Genomic DNA, 19,913 nt, shown 5'->3' on the forward strand with positions numbered 1-19,913 from the left:
ACACACACACACACCACTCGTTGTTACTTCCTTTGCCCACGAGTCCCCTGCAATGAGGCACACCGTCACCTCTCGTCCACCTTCCTCTGTTGACGCCTCTGGTGACGAGCTGGTCCACCATGGGTGGCTCTGCGGTGCGACAGACCCGCAGAGATCCCATTTCACCGCTGGAGTCCCCTCTGGAAGCGGTCCACGTTAGGTTGTTGTCAACCAAATGGACAAAACAATTCAAGTCTGACTCTCCGGTTGGAAAATACTCTCCCAGCTTTAGTGAGGTACGGCCCCCACGCCACACAGTCTGGCATCCCGGGACACCACATGCTGAAGGAACGTAGATGATCCCTCCAAGACAGATTCATGTGTGATCTCTGAAGTGAGCCACCCGCGACACAAGCACACTTTCACCGGTGTTAAATCAAGGATAGGCCACATTTACACAAATGTCCCCCATTAACACTATTTCTGATCTTTTAAAAAGGGATTTCTATTACCTTTTGGGCTTGTTTCAGCATGTTCCTTCCCTCACAAACTGGGTTGAGATGTACCTTGCTCCACACTCCACAGTCAGATAAAAAAAGAAAAAGCCTCTTCTAAACTTTTACACAAGTCAAGGCTGATTCTAGCATCCCGCAAACAAACAACCGCGAGTCCCCACCGCTTCAGACAGCTGTTCTGAGTGGTAGAGAGGCGAGCAACAACGAGGGAGATTAATGAGAAAAGCAGCTGACTGAACAAAAGGAGTCTCTTCGTACGGAGGAGGAAGAGGAGGCTCGCTGGGCAAACCACAGTTTACTTACAGTGTTGAAGTTCCAAGTCCTCTTGAAGGAAAGTCTCTTCTTGAGACTCATTGTTCCACAGTCTGCTACACCAGCAGCACACAGACAGATCGTGTGTGTGCGTATGTGTGTGTGTGTATGTGTGTGTGTGTGTGAGTGTGTGTGTGAACGCATACCTGAACATTCCCCACCCAAAACTCCGCAAACCATGTCTGTACAAGTCAGAGAGCGAGAGAGAGGAAGAGAGGGAGGGAGGGAGGGAAAGAACTCTGACATGGTACTGGACAGACAGAGAGAAGAAGAAGAAGAGGAGGCGGAAGAGGGGGGGGGGCGGGGGGTGAGAAGGAGGAAAGAACGATTTCCTTACGCCGCAGCTGTTGCCATGGCAACGCGCCCGACAATACATACAGCCTCCTCTGCCACAGTGGCATGAAGGAATCACATGAATTAACCTCCCCCCTTTTGTTCCCCTCACACACACACGCACACACACACACACACACACACACACACACACACACACACTGGCCATGTCCAAACCACAGTGGGCCCCCCCCTCTTCTGTTTCCAGTCGGGGGCACTCTCTCTCTTTAGTCAGTATAAAATGGAAACCAGATGAATTTTGCCGAATCAAAATAAAAAGTTTGCTCGCCCACGAGTTGAACTCGGAGCTTCGTTAGCCGCTGTCACGGAGCGCCGCTCCCGCTCCCCCAACTTTAACAATGTCTATTGGTGTTTATTCATCGAGCAATTTATCTGATGTGCCGGCAAAAACAACCAATTCTGGCTCCACTCATTGCCTCCGCTGCAGCACTGCGCCTCCACATTTCTGGCAAATCTCTACAATCAGCACGCCGACTGTTTTGTTGGACGAACTCTTATTCTTGAAGCAATGGTGGCTCATTCGGAGGTCTTCCCGAGGCACATGAGCCAGCATTCCTTCGTCCCAATTTTGCCGTGAATAATGGAGGAGATGCGGTGTTTATTAACGGCGAGGTTTTCGTGTCCTGTTTCATTGGATTTTCACGTGGTCTATCACTTTGGAAATTGGATGTTTGTCATATGTGCACGGTTGTGTTGATGATCACAAATGACATCTTAACCTTAAAGAGAAGGATTAATGGGAAAAGGCCTCCGTATGCTTCAAACACACTGGATCCAACTGTCTACTTCAAGCCCTGCACATTTGCCCTTTGACCTCCCTGAGGCAGAGCGTCCACTGCAGCCAGGCGAGCACATCTACGCGCACATGACGAAGAGCAAAGCACGCTGGAACTCTTCAAACCAAAGGGTCGCTCACTGAAGAGTCGGCTGCCGCAAAGTAAAGAGGTTCCACGCGAGCTCCGAGCCTCCACTTGACTTTTAATCAATTCGTTAAAAGCCTTTCTGGACAGGCTCTACAGCGACAGCGACAGCACCGCTCGTCACAAGAGCTAACTAATTGAATGTCAAGTTCTCCGCCAGGCAATCTGTAGCGCAGACGGGAAAATAATCTCGGCCTGCTATCTGCGGCAGACGACAAACTATTCCCTGACAATAACATCAAGAGAGCGCCTCGCATGGCGGCAACTTCCTTTTTGAGGCAGAAAGGGGGCGAGGGTGCGGTGACTGATAAGACGGAGGAGACATTTCATTTCCAACCAAGCAAGGAGTGTGTGAGAGAGAGGGAGAGAGAGAGAGAGACAGAGAGAGAGAGAGAGAGAGAGAGAGAGAGAGAGAGAGAGAGAGAGACCGATTTAGAGAATTATGAAACACCCCCCCGACAGTATCTGAGCGGAGATAGCGCGGTCAGACAACCGGGTGTTTGATTTTCGGAGGTTAAGGAGGATCCGGTGTTCTTACTGTGGGGGAAATCTTGTTTGTCGCAGCAAATCTGTCACACAATCACATTAGCAAGGATCCAATGAGGTCAGCATGCTTGTGCGATACAAGGCGGTCAGGAATGGTAAACAACACGAGCATAATTAGCATCCCTTTAGATTTCCTATGTGTGTTATGTCCACAGATCAAGGGCAGTGATTTTGAGTCCCTTCAGACAACAGCATGTGACTCACGGTCACACTCCGTAGGGAAATCCTATTTTTGACACGAGAGCCTCTGAAATTATGCCAGCGGTGTAATTTAACTTCACTTAAATTATGATCGAATTTAGTGTCACATATACTGGGAAATAACTTCACGTGATTTTTACTGAAAACAAGGGGACAGTAGAAGGCGGCGTTATTGCCAAACTTAAAAAAATGTAAGGCTCAGATTTACATTCAAACGTTAACATTTGTTTCCCCCCACAGTGTACAAATTCAGATGTAAAATCTTGTCATGCTATCCATGCGAACAGATGTGACCATATTCCAGGAGCTGACGCGAGTGGGAAGCAAACACTTAAGTTGTTTCTGAGTTTAATTTAAAAAACACAAATCTAGTGAAAGAGAGGTTTCTAAGATCTTGACTCAAACCTGACAATGATGCTGGGTGGATACATGTCTGGCCCTCGGCCCCCGGGCCATAAACACTCCAGACTTTTAAGTGTAATCCCCCCCAGCCAACAAATGGGTTGTTCTCAATGCCGTTAAAAGACACGAGTGATTTGCATGCAAACAGAGGCCATCGCCACAATGAGTTTCATCTCTTAATCCCCCTCATCAGCGCTAAATCTTCCCCAACTTTAACCGGTTAGCCACGGCAGATGGGCACGGCTCTGCTCCTGTCCGGATTAAAGTGGCATTACTATGATTTGTTCAGCGGTGCCGGTGTGTGTGTGTGTGTTCACCACTTGTTGCTGACAGGGAGTAGCAGCATTCCTCTGGATGGAGATGTTTACCTTTTTCCCCCCGCGGCTGCTCTACTTCTCGCAAAGTGCAAACCGCTATCAGAATGTGTCTTTCCCAACTCGTGACGACAATGTAAATTCTGTAAACTCTGCCTGAACCTGTACAGCTCGCATCACCGGCCCCGCTGCCCGTGGCTTCAAGAAGCCTGAAAGCATGCGTGGAAAACATGGCGTTATCGTTGGAGTAGCAAAAAAAAAAAAAGGAATGCTAGGTCGGAGGGAATGCTGCTAACAAATACAATACAATTTAAATTTACAAGGCACAGCTAAACAAAAATAGAATAACGTCAGAGAGGGAAACCAGTGGAACCAGTGACCACGACCCCTCCCATCTCAGTTTACCACCATAGAGAAAGGGCTGCGCTCACATGAGCCTGGAGGGCTCGGGGTGGCTAAACCACATGAGATACCACCACACCCTATTGCTGCTCTCTTTCTCCTCCATAAAAAACACCAGAAACGGACTTTCCATCCTGAAACCCGACACTTGTAATTAGTCCTGTGAGGTTTTTTACACGAAAGCGTGGTACACGGTGTTTTGAACAAAGTCTGGGCGCTCGGGTACATTCGTTGTGTGCCGACAAGGCCGAGATATAAATGAATATCAGCCTCCTGGAAGTGCACGAGGCTGTAATGTTGCCGATGACAAAGGACTGCCATGATTGTTCGCTTCCTGTGTAAGTCCCGCTGACCTTACACCCCACTGTTAATCCTTTTGGTCATGCAGGGAACCTGAGCTTATTGAGGGAGACAGGAAAAGAGTTTATCCCTCTAGGCTGAGCGCTATATGATGCCATTTTGTCTCTGTGGGTATTTGGCACGGCGACAAGTGCATGTTAAAAAAAGTGACACTTGTGACACTTTCTCGTCACACAATGTATACGGCATCTGCATCTTTCCTTTAAAAACTCTTATCATATGTGCTACATGTGCTGGTCACCTTTTGCTGAAACAAATATTTCATAATATGACACTCGCATAGCGCTGCATGATTTGCATTTCAAGGCAACCGTTTTTTTTTTTTTCTTTATCTACTGCCTTTAGAAATACCAGGACACATGGGGAAGGTCAACACATGAACAATGTGTATCAGTCTACTCCGCGCAAAGCAGTGAGGTCATGCAATAACCAAGCTACATAAACAGACAGATCATGTTTCTTGATGTTGATGAATATGCTATAGGAATAAATCACGAGGGAAATGTTGGTGTTTAGACTTTCGAATTAGAGCGCCAAGCCGATCCCTCACGGTATCACGGGGAGAGCAACATGGCCGCTTTGGCCTAATTCTGCGGCGACCTGCGCCTTCACTTTCCGAGCCTCGGTGCAATCCTCTCCTGTTCAAACAAGACGAGCCGTCTTGCTCAACGTCTACAAAGACTTGAAGCGTCGCCTGAGCTACAGGTGTGAGGGCAAAGAGTTGAGCACGACGAGTGAGTGGCCCGCCGCTTCCCAGACATGTCCAAACTGTTTCCAGGGAGGTGATACAAGACTTTGGCACTTCTGAAGCCGTTCCTTGTTGAGCAACCTCCACACCCTTGGCAGCAGATTCCCCTTCAGTGGAGCAGAGACATAATAATAGTACGATTGAGGAAGGTAAACAGTGAATCACCCCCATTGGTTGCGTATCACACTCTTTTTTTCCCCCCTATAGCCAATCAGCACGGGATGACGAAATGCTGTGTATACATCGTAATTCTGAATGTCGACAGATGATGTCATAGCGTCTCCGTCCAGAGATGGCGAGGCGGCCGGGTATTTTTCCGTGGTCACGGTTTTTGGGGTCAAACGGCAAACTCAGCAACCACAGCCACATCTGGTCATTGGCTGTTTGCATATTCATACACCGAGCAGCTGGACTGTTAAATAACTTCTATTCTAAGTTTTGTTGCGTTAATATACTGTTCTTTTTACCAGTTGGTGGGTTTGGAGAGACACTTAATTGCAATTAAAAAAAAACTCTTGTGGGAGAAGAGAGGAAGAGAAGGAATCATACCGGAGACATTTAGAGGAAAGAGCCGGGCTGCTTGGTCTTTGCATTCTATACTGGTAGCCTGAGGACACTTTTGCTGAGCACAACTGTCCACCCACACTCCAGAGCCGGCAGCCAGATAAAAGTGTGTCGTGTTCTCCGTGCCTCTCTACAGCTAATCCTGCCGGAACGCACATATTCCTGCTCATCTTCTCAAATCATTACACCCACATCAACGAAAAACGAAAAACTCACACGACGGAGTACGGCATCTAAATTTAGCAGCGTAGGCCTACTAGAATATTAATAATAATAATGATGATTCAACTTATTGGAGGAACATATAGGGGTGGGTTGGCGTGGACACACTGCACGGCTGTTCGGTTGAAACATATATGAGCAACCCGAGGATCATGCAGTAGTCATGCAGCACCAGAAGACGATCTGTTTGAGATGAGTGAATCAGAGCGGGGACATGCCTGCACAGGGGCAGAGAGAGAGGCAAGGCGAACACCACAGGCAACCATTTCAAGTTCAAACTAAACTGCGGCTATTACGCGATCACCTAAACAAAACACAACGCAGGGGAATTTAGTTCCACATGACCTCTGATCTCCCTCGCGCACTGGATCTAACTTCTCCTTAATGCCACCGAGTGATGGCAAAACGAGTCACTCCTCAGGGCGAGCGCAACAGAGCACACTTCATCCAGTAAGCCACCCTTGGTGTGCAGTTTGCGAGTACAATCTCGGGTCACTTGACAAAAAAACCTTTTTAGTGCGGCGGTCTAATTTAAAGTCAGCGCGCGTCCTGATATAGACGCTTTTTTGCTGTATAGAGCCACGCAGTGTGTGTGCGTGTGTCATGCAGCACATGAGAGTTCAGCTGGCTCTGGTGAAAACATTCCTCTGACAGACCGCACAAGCTAACCACTGTACGCCGCTCCAAAAAAAAAAAAAAGGGGGCTACAAAGAGCCCAAAGACGGAGACGCAGGGGGTGGATGGGGATGGCACCGGTAAAGACAACAAGAGGAGAAGAAGCGGAGACAGACAAAAAAATGAAATAATAATAAAGACTCCGGGATTTCCTGGCAAAGACTTACAGAGCCGAGGGTCAAAGTTTGCTCCATGTATGCCGCTGGGCGCGCGCGTTCCGCTGGCTTGTCCCCTCAGCGCTGCTCCGCACGCCTGCTGCGCGTAAACCCGTCCATCCGCTGGTGCTCCGGCGGCGCGTGTGTGTGTGTGTGAGTGCGAGAGGACGGTGTTTGCGGGTGCAGAGAGGGAGACAGATTGCTAAACGGGGGAGGAGAGAGCGCGCGCAGGAGAGCCGAAAAAATCCTGACAGCTACTGGGAGTTCAAAAGCTCCCTCTCTCTCTCTCTCTCTTCCTCTGCTGCCGGCTCCCTCCCTCTCTCTCTCTATCCCTCCCTCCTCTTTCCCTCTCTGTCTTCATGCCTTCCCTCGGTTCCTGCTACGCCCACAAGATAGATCCATTACCCGCAGGCGTGCAAACAAGAGCCGCTAATGTCTCCACACATAAGAGGAGAGGAGAAACTTCACACTCACGGAGCAGGAAGAGGTGCCCCAAATTTCTTTCCCAGCAGGCACCTATGCCTGAATAGAAACAACGTGCTTTGACGAAAGATGTGCTCACGTGCAGGAGGAAGAAGTTGGCTTGTAGTGGCTGTGTTGGGATGTGGGGGGCCGATTTGCAGCAGAGCTCCACTGCGAGTGGATGTAAGACCAGCAGGTACAAAGCAGCACATGCTTAAACATGCCCCAACATAAGGGGATCAGACTACGAAAGCCCAGCGTGCATCACACACGTCAATAAACCCTCTGTGCCATGAGGACAGTCCCTCAGATAATCCTTCCCAACAATACACAAGTTAGGGAGACCATAAAGAGACCACTTCAACCCCTCGAGGTCGTACTCGCACGCTGAATATGTAGAAGCAAGGAGTCACTTGAGGTCAGCAGCTCAGCCGTCTCCTGTCTGATGCAAAGGCTCTTCAGAGAGAAGTTTACAAGATCTGTTGCCCAAGTAAAACCACCAACTACATGTGTAAGTCTTTGTAACGACACACTTGGTAATGTCATTGGAGTGCTTTTGGTTTGCCACCATCGGATCTCTTGACCATGAACCCAGGGTGAAGCTCAGCCTTTGAAACAAGAGCCCCGGGGGGCAAGTGTGAGGATCTAACCGGATCTTTGGTGACCGTAAAAAAACATCCCCTATGGTGCCTACCATGACGGAAAACTGCACGGGGTAAAAATGACTGTTCTTGATGATTAGATGCAGTCTGAACTCCTATTGAGCCGGATGAACCACGAGAACAGATTCTCTGATTTCTTGGATGCTATCTCACAGGAAGTAGAGTGATATCATCTCCAGATATCAGCTAATCAGATTAGTGCGACAATCTGCGCGTTTGTCTGCCGACATTGCAGCACAGAACTGAAGCCGATCAAATTTAGAAATACTGTTGCCATTATATCGTTACACGGTGCCCACCAGTACACACTTCCAACAGAAACATGTCCAGATGAGGACATATGTTGGTTATGACTCTTTGAGAATCAAACTGCAGGGACCCTTATCCAAGCTGTTTGTCTTGTGGGGAAATTGAACGTCTACCTCTCTTCCCTCCAACAACTCCATGTCGATACGGCTCTGTGCAAAGCAAACAGCAGACAACTCTGTTTGCACAGCAGTGACTGTGTTCCACTGTTACAATGGAAATGGATTTCCTATTCAGGTTTTTTTTAAAGTGGCTTTTTCAGACAATTAAACATTAACATTCTTCTGTTTGTCATCAAACAAAACATGGGGATATGTCCCACACCAAGGAGCACTAGCCAAACTCAGCTGTCTTCATTCAGCAGCCAACATGTCGGCGCTTGATAACGTCACGTTACCCATGATGCTTGCATGCGAGAGGCCAGTGGTTTTTTGACATGACTGATACGAGACGAACACAATAGACTCTGTTTCTCCCCGTTGGTGTCATAGCAGCTCCTGATAGAGTAGGTGTGAAGTCTAAGGTTTGTACACACATTGCGTAACGAAGAACTCAACACAATTACTACCAAGTGTGAAAGCAACCTGCTTTCGGTCCAGCCGCTGCTATTTTGTTCAGTGAAAAATAGTTCCACATAACAAGTGTAAGGTAGAGAAGTGTACTCTCCGAGTGCAATGTGTGGTCCGTGAGCGTTTGGCATTTGGTTTGTTGTTCATGTGCTTTTTAGAGCAGCTATGACATGTAGGATGGCTCCGGTGTGCGCGTGTTTGTTTTTTGTCTGCGAGTATGAATCAGTGTGCATGATGAGTAATGCCCGCATGCGAGCAAGAGAGAGAGAGAGTTCCTCAGCGACATTAACACGAGAGAACGACATATTGGGTCGCGCAGCAGTGCTCATTAGCGAAGGCCAAACAAACAGGGCCGCGCCTCTGGTACGCACACAAAGACCACTTTGTGAGCCGCCCCGTGCCACAAGTTTAGCAGCGAACGCAGAGTTCAAGGCGGCGGAAATGAAAGGTTGAAAAAGAGCTGAAAGTGGAGCAGCATGAGAAAGGGGGGGGGGGGGTCAACTGAACGTCCACATTAATGGAGCAGACCACTTGAATTAAAAAATAAATTTAAATAAATGAAATACAGAAGATAAACCTCTGAGGAAAATAAAATAAAAATAAATAAAAACGTGTTGCCTACCTCTAGGTCGTCCAGTGATCGTGCCAAGCTCATGCGTTTGGAGGAGCGGCGTTTGGAGGCCCGAGCAACACCCAGACCCCAAAACCTGGAGCCCTGTGACAATAAAAGGAGTAACAGATGAGCAAAGACCATACACAGCATATTCACACTTATCCTTGTACTTCATTATGAATAAAAGGAAATTCAATTAAAATCAATTTCATTAAATTAAATTGTATCGTCAGTACTGGTCTGGATGAATTACCAAAGCTAGAAACCTCAGATTTCCTACAGAGCTTCTGCATTTACATGTCATGTTATTTATTACCTGAACTACTACAACCCTGTTTCAAAAGTAACGACACAGCACTGACTTCACAGTCTACCATAATAGAGATCAGACAGAACATAGTTTTCTGCCTATTGTCACTTAAGAGAAGATAAAGCAGTTTCGCCCATCGCCCCTATTCTTATGATTGGAGAGGCGGACTCGAATGTTTGAAGGAGAGTTTAAGAATGGCAGATAATTACCGCTGCATGACATGCGGGCTCTACCCTGTAATTTGCCTGGCTTCCTGTGGAAGATCGTCTCCTTTCAGAACTAATGCAGGACACAATCTGCTTCATAAACACAGCTAAAAGGCTTTGCTTGAATAAGGCATAAAAACGCCAATAAATGGCATAAATGAGAAGAAGAAAATAGATCGGGAAGGAGATAAACATCTGTATACAATAACACGCACGGCCACATCAAAACAAATGCCAAGGAATTGGCTGGACGTTAAACCAACATCTGTCAACATCTGGAAACTAACAGCTGAAGAGGTTAAAGAAAAGGAAACTATCACCTGCAAGTTGAGTAACACAGAAGAGGAATTTAAAGGAAACTGGAGTAAATACGTCACTGTTAACTGGGCAAAAAATGACCTGAATTTAGATTTGTAGCTGTTTAGCATGGTTGCATACATGTCTAATGACTAATTGCATTTATCCCCTTGGCTGAGAGAGTTAAATAAACTCTGAGATACTGCGTACACATCATGGATTTCCTCGGGGAGCCTCATTTCCGGGACTCTATGGATGCACAGGGCCATCTTGTGGGCAGAAAGGACAGTTACATTAAAAATCCCTCTCTCTCTGAGTGTTTATAACAATGACATCATTGACTTAAAACAGGTGCTTTCTTGAGTTCAATTCACGCTCAGCACCAATTGACTGCTGAAAAAGGTGTGTTGTATTTCGTTGTATAGGTGCCGCCAAAAAACAGGCTCGCTAACTAACACCCCCTCAGTGTCTGGAAAGCCAACTCTGTCTGACCATTTAATACTTCCTGTGTCGCCGTGTTGAACATGAATGAAGTACAGAAACAGATGTCTTGGTGTGACCGAGCTGCCAGTGGAGCTCTAAAATGTCACCGTGTAAGGATTTCTCATTAACACATGGCTAGAAAAAACAAAATATGCAAAGATATGAGAGCAGAAACAAGCGCTCCAAATCCTGTGATATCTAGAAAAAGTACACACAAATCAAGTTTTGATTTAAGGTAAATAGCCACGGGTAAAATGTTTTTACCTTCTTTATAATCAAAATGTGAATGAATTTGAAACTCTTCAGGCTTCTAAAAAGTAAAATAAAGCACCCAAAAATTGCAGACTTCAGCTTTAAAACGTATTTTTTTTTTTTGTCTTACTTACATTTTTGGTACCGTCATCTTTCCGTTGTTTCTCTCTCTGCTCAAGAAACCTTCTGGTCCATTCCTGTCTGGGAGGGAGCATCATGACCTCTGCTGAGCAGTACCTGTCTGAGGGGATCTGGTTCATGGGGGGCGGCAGGTTACTTGTGCCGGTGCTCAGGCCGGGACTGGAGGACCAGCTGCTGGTCACCGGAGGCTCAGGGTTACCGCTCAGGGCTTTAGACCACTTTGGCTTTGAGAACCACCTTTGGCTCCCTCTGAGAGGGTCTCCAAAGAAGTTTGCTTTTTTGCTCAGAGGCAGAGGAGGTGGTGGGGGCTTGAACTGGAACTCGAGCCTGGGTGGAGGACCTCCATAAAAGCTATGAAGAGAATCGGGGCCGGGTAGGGACTCTGAAAGGGAATGTGTGCCGGCACTGTTCTCGGGATTCAGTTTTTGCCCGTTCTTGGAGAGGTTTATTGGGGTGAGGTCTTCAGCCCGGGGATAATCCCATGGACAGCTGGGGAGGTGGGCTCCAGGGTGGTTTCGGATGGCAGAGGGGAAATCCCTGTCCGCTCTCTCCTCGGGGGGCGACGCATTCCCAATCCCACTGTCCCCATTGCTGCTGGCGCTGCCTTGTTTGCCAGCGCTGCCGATCTCCTTGGCTTGCTGCTGAGTCTCCATGTCCAGTTTGACTCGAAGCCTCTCCACGGCCTCCCCCATGTCACTGTACAGCACTGTGACGAAGTGAAGAACATCTGGCGGAGTGTGAGGGAATTCCAGGCAGCCCAAGGCATCTGGATCGGGAGTGCAGTCGAAGCCAAAGCGTCCGGCAATGCCTATGTGGTCGTCATGATTTCCTAGCTCTGGGTCGATGAAGAACACGTGGCAGGAGGCCCGCAGAGGCCCGTCCTCGGGCACGCGGCCGTTGATTATATGCGCTGTAGTGACCAGGCATAAAAAACGGGGGTCTTCAGCACACACGGCCCCTAAAACCAGGTTCTCGGCGGGCAACGCCGCCAAAACAGCTCCGGCGTCATCACAGAGTCGGATGCAGTCGAACATGATCTTCATCATCACCAGACTATGGGTGTTCTGCTCTGTTCCCAGCAACCGTATTCGCTCCCGGATGGCTTTCAAACAGTCCTCCTCCGATTCGGTGGTGTTTAAAATCAGCTCTGTGGAGCTCAGGTAGCCCACCACCAAGGTCATGTTTAACATACTCCAGTCTCGGTTAGCTTCATCTGTGTCCGTAAACACGGAGTCCGTGTCCCCCGCTCTGGGAGTTCCCTCCTCTCGCTGCTCAGCTAGAGAGTTCCACTGTTGCCCACCCCACTGCGACCATTGCGACATATCGGGCTCGGACACTGGCCTCAGTTTGGCCCCGCTGGCACGACTCCAGTGAAAGGAGGAGTTACTTGAATCGTGCGAGATGGTGCGGAGAACACCTGCCTTTTGGAAAACACCACTTTTCGGGCCGATCCCAAACTTTGCGTCATTGAGAATGGGGTTCCCCATGATTCGGCTCGCAGCAAGCACCACCAACTGCAAGGGCCCCGTGCAGCTGCCAATCAGCTGCACCACGGTCTCATGCAGAGCGGTGGACACGTCGTTCCCATTGATGGCCATTATGTGATCCCCCTGTTTGAGTCCCACCAGGTCCGCGGGGCTTCCCTCCAGGATGCCGCTCAACAGGCACGGCCTCTGTCCCGAAATAGTGAAGCCATACCCGGCCCGACCGCGGGTGACCTCCACGCCCCTCAGCTCACCGGCCGCGCTTAAATCCAGACGCCTCCTCGCGCCCTCGGGCTGTCCCTGTATCCTCATCTTTGTTGTAGGGTGCTGTGAGATCTGGCGAGTTGGAACTGAAGCACTATTGTGTTGTTGTCATCCTACAAAACAAAGTGGGGAAAAAACAGGATGACACTTTAAAAGCAGTTTGTTTGCCGTACATGAAATTATACCCACAAAAAAAGAAAAAGAAAAAAAGAACATAAGTATTGTCTGACACAGGGTCAGGCAATAATTCAGTTGCTCTCAACAGAGACATGTGTCAAATTCCATGGCATTGAATTGAGTCTTGTCAAATTGTAACAATAACACCCATCACAGTTTCCCAATATCATGTCCAAACAACAAAGATATTTAGTCTACAGCCATTTGACACAACATAAAGACAATCTTTACTTTTGAGAGGCTGTAACGAGCTAAAGACACAATTTGTGCAAAAACTAACTTAAACTATCAAAAAAAATCATCTAAATTGTAGCTAATCCTTTCTCTAGAATACACATATAATAACTATGTGCAGTTGAAATTTAAAATATACACTTAAATAATAATTCTTGTTGAGACAATTTGGTTAAAAATCATACATACAAATATACTAAAGTAAAATATAAACCGAATAAAACACTGATATCAATCTTTTTTAAGCAATTATCTGTCAGAGATAAAGCACACACAGCTTGCCTAGCCCCCTCCACCCACTCCCCTAAAACAGAGTGCCAGCTGGCTCTCTACTCACAGCAACATTTAATGAGAGCCAGCCTCTTTGGTTTCGGTCAACCACTGTTTATAAATGTTCCACTACTCTGCTGACCGGACAAGTTAAACATGGAGCCTTGTGTTTTTGTTTTTATTTTGTATCAATTATAATAAAAAAAACATGACGTTACGCTCGCATTTAACGCCAAATCCGAAACTATCGACACAATGAGGCTGCGTGAGGACTAACTTTTTAATTACCTTTTTGCGGGAGTGAAAAGATCCACAAACGCTGCCTCCGGTTTAACGCTGCTTAACGCCTTAAAAGTTGACATTTTCACTTTAAACGTCCATTTTTTTTTTGTTTTTCCCTGCCGTGATTCAGTATTCCATATGACAACGCGCGCGAGCACCGCCGCCCTCCATTCGAGAACACAAAGCGTCTTTCATTGTAACCATGACAGCGTAACGTCTCTGGAACACGTGACCTCCCTCTCTGGCCAATCACCACGTGTGTCACGTTCAATATTCAAACCTTTGGAGTGACGCTATTGGCTGATGGTGATGACTGCTGACAGTCTTCATTTTGCAAATAAATCTCATTTAACAAGCATTTAGGTTGTTTTTTTTACTAAATAACGCCACTTAAATATGGAAATAGTGTGATTTAGCCAAAGTGTAAGCTCTGTTATCATCCCGGAAATATGTCACATTTTAAAATGCACACAAACATTCAATGTTGATAAATTCTCAATATAAATTAATAACACTCAGATTATTAGTCTTACCTATATGATTTTGCTGTTACTGCAGTATCTCCCAATCACTGTGCATGTGGTTCTCCCGCCCTGCTGCCTCTTCCACACAGGAGCAGCATTGATTGTGGTTTGTCTGTAAACAATACCTCTGTGGTCAAAGGGCAGCAACGGTTGCACTGTGACATGGCTTTATTACACATGTGCAGCAGCCCACACATTTGCAAGAGAGAGGGTTTGATAAAAGATGTCGCATTGTGATTACTGATAAATGGCCTGATGCTATTTGTCATGAAGGAATTGTTTATTTCCTATGTTTTTTGAAACAGCAATATCACAGGTAGCAATATTTGCTTCACATCTTGAACAAACAGTATTGCATTTTCCTTTTACATGAAGCAGAGACTTCCATGGAGTTGGTGTAGTGTGCGAGGAAACTAACTTAATCCCCAGTTTCTCCAAATCCTCTTAAAATAGGCTGAAAGGCAGAGACTTTAACATTTCGGCTCTATCAGGCCATGCCTTCTGTGTATATTTGCATGTCAATAACTACTCTGCAGTAAAAATGAAAGACAATAAATAATGGTAGACGGTGTGTTGTTTTATTCAGCAGAAATACACATACGAACAGGACATCTTTGCATATTCTAGCATTGAAATCTCAGAAAAAAAGCGTTTCTGTTTCCGTCTCCATTTGGCCTACAGGCCTTTATCTAATCCTAAAAGCACAATGCCGTCCGTGATTAAACTGCATGTCATTTGTTTGTCCTAAGTCAGTCCAATTAGTGACACTAGTGGCAGTCCAATTATGCGTCACTGTGATCACAGTGACGCATAATCTGAATTTGCTGGATATGAAATATAAAAATGAGCCAGTGGACTCAAAAATTGTCCGATTTTTTATTTATTGCAGCTAAATAAGATTCACAAAATAGACATGTATGTGGGTCATGTTGGCATTTGCTGACAACATTTCCAATCCCTTCATTATTGCCTCAACTTCTGGTTCTTAATGCTACAAATTGTCCTGTTTTGGCATTAACGTTATTCAACTTGTAATTATCCTGGCACAGTGAAAAAGTAACAAGATAAGTTTTTTTTTTTTTTTGCAACGCTGTTGTTCCCACAGTTATTTTAATAGGACACTTGACAAATTATCACGACAGGAGATCTGATACAGCTATCCCTACAATAAAAGCCCACATAGGGGCTTAACATACATTAAATGTTTAAATGCCAGCATATGTCATTATGGTTATTAACATGGACCATTCCACTTATGATATGCAGGCTGAGGACACTTTCAGAAATGATGACAGTACATTTTTTGTAACTCTGCACTGATAAGAGCTACACTTTGACATACGCAACATGATAAACCTTTAAAAATGTTCTGTGTTGAACTGAAACCCAAAATAAATATTATTATTTTTCTTGCTTCAACGAGGCTATAAGTGAGGCAAGACCATGATCTCACCCTGACCACCCTAACGCTTCATGGTTTCACTGGTTCTTTGATCCCACTCTGACCCCATGATGCTGACGTGGCGGAGGGAGGTTGGATCATCTTCTCGAGAAGGTTCATCATACGTTCCTGCAGCTGCAGACACTGCACCTGCAGGAGGTTCTGTTGTTGCATGGCTCGACGGACCTCCCGGCACGTCTCCTCTATGGCCCGGCTCGACTTCCTCTGTTGCTGTAACATGGCCTGCATCACCCGCAGTTTCTTCCTCTTCATGGACAGCTGCTTGTTGGCATGTCTTTTCCTGGCTGAAGTAGGGTGGGAGCTGGAGAACAGAGAATGGGCCTTTTAGAGCAGACAGGGTCTCGTGGTAAGAGATCACCTCTAGGTGCAAAGAGCTCATTGTTAGTCCTTCGATCTAGAACAGTTTGTTAACATCAGCAACTCTCTCCAAAACCAAGAAATCGTTGAACCTGAGAACCAAAAGTACTTGAAAAATACAGAATAAACTAATTAAATTAGCATCGATGTAAACAGGAACTAAGTCAAAATGTAGTTAAGACCAGACCCAAAGTAAATGTTTTACCACATCAGCTGCTAAAACATTGCTAAACACCAAACCAAACAGTCAACTACCACTAGAGACCGCAAAGCTCAAGCTAGCTGAAGATAATCCTTCTAAGTCAGACTTGGTTAAAGACAAATGTACCGACTGTTCCCACCTTGTTACGCCATATATGTGTAAGTTCAAAGAAAACCATGTGTAAAATTTGAAATTGCTACAAGAGAGCCAAATCTGATGATAAACACAGCTAGCCTCTGTTGAAGCTACATTTACTCCCCCAGCTGTTTCCTGTAATTGAAACATATCAATTTGGAAAAACTAACATCATAGTAATTTAGTTTGTTATCCCACGTAAATAAGGCAGCAGCAAAATCCCATCATTAAGGATAAAAAAACAGCTAAACTACTCCTGCTAAAAAGGTAACTAGCCTAGCTTAGCAGATTAGCTTTCTACACTTGGAGAACTCATGACTTGCTGTGGTTAAGCTGTTTTTAAATCACATATTCATGAACTTGTAAATAATTATATTCAGTTCAGGGCAAAGAAGAGGGAATACATCATGTTTAATTTGTATTGAATGTTTTCTAAATCATGTGTTCTCCGCTCATGTTCCCTGAAGTTTGTCTTCCAATGGTTATTGTTGTTTGTTTGTCGTAAAATACTAAAGAGAAAACTTCAATCCCCTTTTTCTCAACTTCACTTCTTGCTGTAGTTACGTTGCTCCGCTCTCTACGGTGCAGCTCCACAAGTTGTTCCTAATGACACGCTTACTTGTGAGTTTGCAAGTTCAGTCTTGACATTCAGTTTTGAAATCAGCAGTTTTGCAAAAACAATTACCCGCACACGTTTTGCTTATTTCAGCCACATCATTTGATTTTCCTCAGCAGACGGAGTGATTAAGATGTCATGGAGATGGTTTTAGCTACTTTGTTAACGCAGCGATGTGATAACAGGTGGTTATATGGTGAATCACGTTGTTGTCATGTGAAAGTATCATATCAAGGCGTTATATTATATGATATTATCTCATATGACAATATCATATAAATCTCTTTCTCTCTTATCGGCTCAGAAAGACGACAAGATATGGCTGAAAGCTAACCTTGAGCTTTTGCCATTTTGTTTTACTGTTGCTTTTTGTTTTTCTCTTCTTCAAAAATATACATCACTAGTTCCTGTTACCTGGAGTCCTGCGTGTGTGTCTCGCTGTCAGAGCTCAAAGAGTCCAGCTCTTGTTTTATCTCCATCTCATCTGAGGAGCCTGTGTACTCTGGCAGGAATCCCAGCACCGCCTCCTCGCACTTGGGCAGCAGGTTGTCTGTAGACTGGGAGGAAGTGGAGGGACCTGCACCGGAGGCCTGAAACTCCAAAGAAGTCACACGCCCGTTCTCTAGCGGCTTGGAGAGGATCTTCTCAATTGCCTTGAAATACGGCCAGTCCGGCGTCTCCCCACTTTCACAAACTACGGCTTTCAGTCGCCTGTTGGATAAAAAAACAAAAAAAACAGATGTTTAAAGTCATGCAACAGCTGGAGTTTGTTGTCATACCTCTGATTGGCCATTTGGATCCGGGAACTTGCCTGTATTGAAATGACATGTTGGTGATTTTCATCTTGATCTCCTCTTTGAAGCGCTGCTCTCCGGTCAGCTGGTAAAACCTCTGGGCCATCTTCTCGTAAACCTTGGCGTTCCTCTTGCTCATTTTCAGTTCGGGGTGGTGTTCCTCCCACACGTACAGGAGGGCTTTCATTTCCCCGTCGGTCCAGTTCGGGGCCCGCCGGTGTTTGTCACTGTGACCCGCCATTAGGTAGCTGAAACCGTCCTCTGCTGCCATTTTTCAAAATGGTGTCTCTTGGCCTGCTTGCAGAAACAGGATCTTTAGTGGTTGTATTTGAAAGCCTTTTACTGTGCTAAGAGCCGTGTTGGATCTGCAGTGAGGGAGTAATACATGCATGCAGGCACACACACCGTCCTGCCTGTGCCCTTCCCCCTAGCCTAGCTGAAAGAGGACTCAAAATGGGGCCTAAGGCGGGAGAGGAATCCGGTTAAAAGCTTTTAGTGGTGCGTGATGTCACCGTGACATCAAGTTGCCTTGGCAACGGCAAGGGGAGGACTTCATTTTCCCTCCCTCTCCTCTAACCACTCCCATCCGCTCTCCTTTTCCTCTCCACTCTGCTCCACTGGCAGCACAAAAAGCTTTTAGCTGAAAGGCAGCAGTGTGAGCTGCATGAGATCGCTGACAGTTTTGAAATATGAGCCTCTGGGGAATGAGGGAGAAAAAAAAAAAAAAAAAAAGGAGTGCTGAGGGTATGTGTTTCCCTGGCAACGAGGCACCGGATTTGGTCGTCAGCCAACACACTGCTCCGTTTAAAAGCTTTTAATAATAGAGTCATTTTGAGACGGACGGCGGAGGTTTTGCTGGAGAAGAGAGGAAGACACTTCCAGGCTGCAGATTAGCCCTGAAAGGCAGGAAAAAAACAGCTCACTGAAAAACTGTGAAACACTTAGGCACCATTGCAACGCAATACAAAATGCTGACTGCTCTGTAATCTGTAATCAGCTCTCTATTCATAGCCCTGGGTTGAAGACAATGGAGCCCTGCAGGAGGGGTTTCTCTGACCAGTTGGAGACCCCCTCCCCCATTTACATCTCAGCAAGGGGGCAGATCTCCGTCCACCCCCATCTCAAGCGCCCTAATCTATACCATATTATGTGCATTTATTCTCTTGCTCCCCTTCTCTCTTCCGCCCTCTTTGTTCCCAATCTTTCTTTCAAGAATATTTATGCATCAAAGCCACACTGCACAGAACTCAAACTGCTCCCTCCCCTGCAGCATTTTGACATTTTCTTTGTCTCTCCATATTGCCTTTTGCCACCTAAAAAGTGCAGAAACGGTGAGGCACTAACACACAAGCCCCCCCCCCCCCTCACTTCATCTTTATTAGTGCCACTAGTTGCTGTCAGTGCGGCTTAACTCAGTTCTGGCCTGATTAGACATTTGACCCATCTGCTCCTCAGTAACCTGACAGGCGGCCGGTGCATTTTCAAGCTACAAATTTGCATCTTTGCCCGATCCATCACATCTGTCACTGAAGACCGACGTTAATCATCTCTGCGGTTACAGAAATGGAAGGGCAAATGAAAGTCGCTGTGAAAGGTTTGTTTTTCCACCGATGCCTCCAGTGTGCAGTTAAAATGGATGCTTCTAAAAAAGTGAATCAGTCTTTTGGGTATGGGTTTATATTCATTGCTTTCTGACTCCCTTTTGCAAGGTCGTGATTGTTGCCTTGACAGTTTTTGTTCAGAATTAAACAGGGTAGGTGTGTTTCTCTCACGGGACAATGTAAATAGTCATTAACCCTTGTTCGTTTCAAGATCATGAAATCCTCTTGCTGGGGTCCACTATAATTGTGTTTAATTATCTCCATACATTTTTTCATTCATTAAAGTGGAAGTAATCCAGACTACTAATCCAGGAGCCAGACTAATCTACAGATAAACTGCTCATGCGCCGCTCTTGTCTTGAAGTAATGTACCCACATCTACGGTATAAAAATCCCACTACATTGTAAAATGTAACTACAGGATCTAATTTCCAGGAGACTTTTACAGATTTCTAATTTCATCTTGCTCATAATGGCAGAAAATGTCTCTATAACTGCTAATATCTATCTATAACACAGTAACGTTTGCAAGTAAATGTGA

The 19,913-nt window shown here is 45.9% G+C and overlaps 2 protein-coding genes across 2 annotated transcripts in view; both read right to left on the bottom strand.

The window, feature by feature from the left end:
• Window positions 1-13,533, bottom strand: part of rgs12a (regulator of G protein signaling 12a) — a 30,770-nt gene extending 17,237 nt beyond the window's left edge. The window contains exons 1-2 of the mRNA XM_076112469.1: window positions 10,964-13,533; window positions 9,291-9,383 (exon numbers count right to left, since the gene is read on the bottom strand). Coding sequence (XP_075968584.1) covers window positions 9,291-9,383; window positions 10,964-12,766 — 1,896 coding nt within the window. The 5' untranslated portion in view covers window positions 12,767-13,533. The remainder of the gene's footprint in view (window positions 1-9,290; window positions 9,384-10,963) is intronic.
• A 2,143-nt stretch (window positions 13,534-15,676) lies between these two features.
• msantd1 (Myb/SANT-like DNA-binding domain containing 1) lies at window positions 15,677-18,874 on the bottom strand. The gene is made up of 3 exons (XM_076112449.1): window positions 17,789-18,874; window positions 17,392-17,688; window positions 15,677-15,968 (listed from the first exon to the last, which is right to left on the bottom strand). Exons 1-3 carry the CDS (start codon window positions 18,040-18,042, stop codon window positions 15,677-15,679), a joined length of 843 nt encoding a protein of 280 aa, XP_075968564.1. The 5' UTR covers window positions 18,043-18,874.
• Between the last annotated feature and the right edge of the window lie 1,039 nt (window positions 18,875-19,913).

The sequence above is a fragment of the Anarhichas minor genome, unplaced genomic scaffold, assembly GCF_050575085.1.
Source record: "Anarhichas minor isolate MPS153535 unplaced genomic scaffold, ASM5057508v1 ptg000049l, whole genome shotgun sequence".
NCBI lineage: Eukaryota > Metazoa > Chordata > Actinopteri > Perciformes > Anarhichadidae > Anarhichas > Anarhichas minor.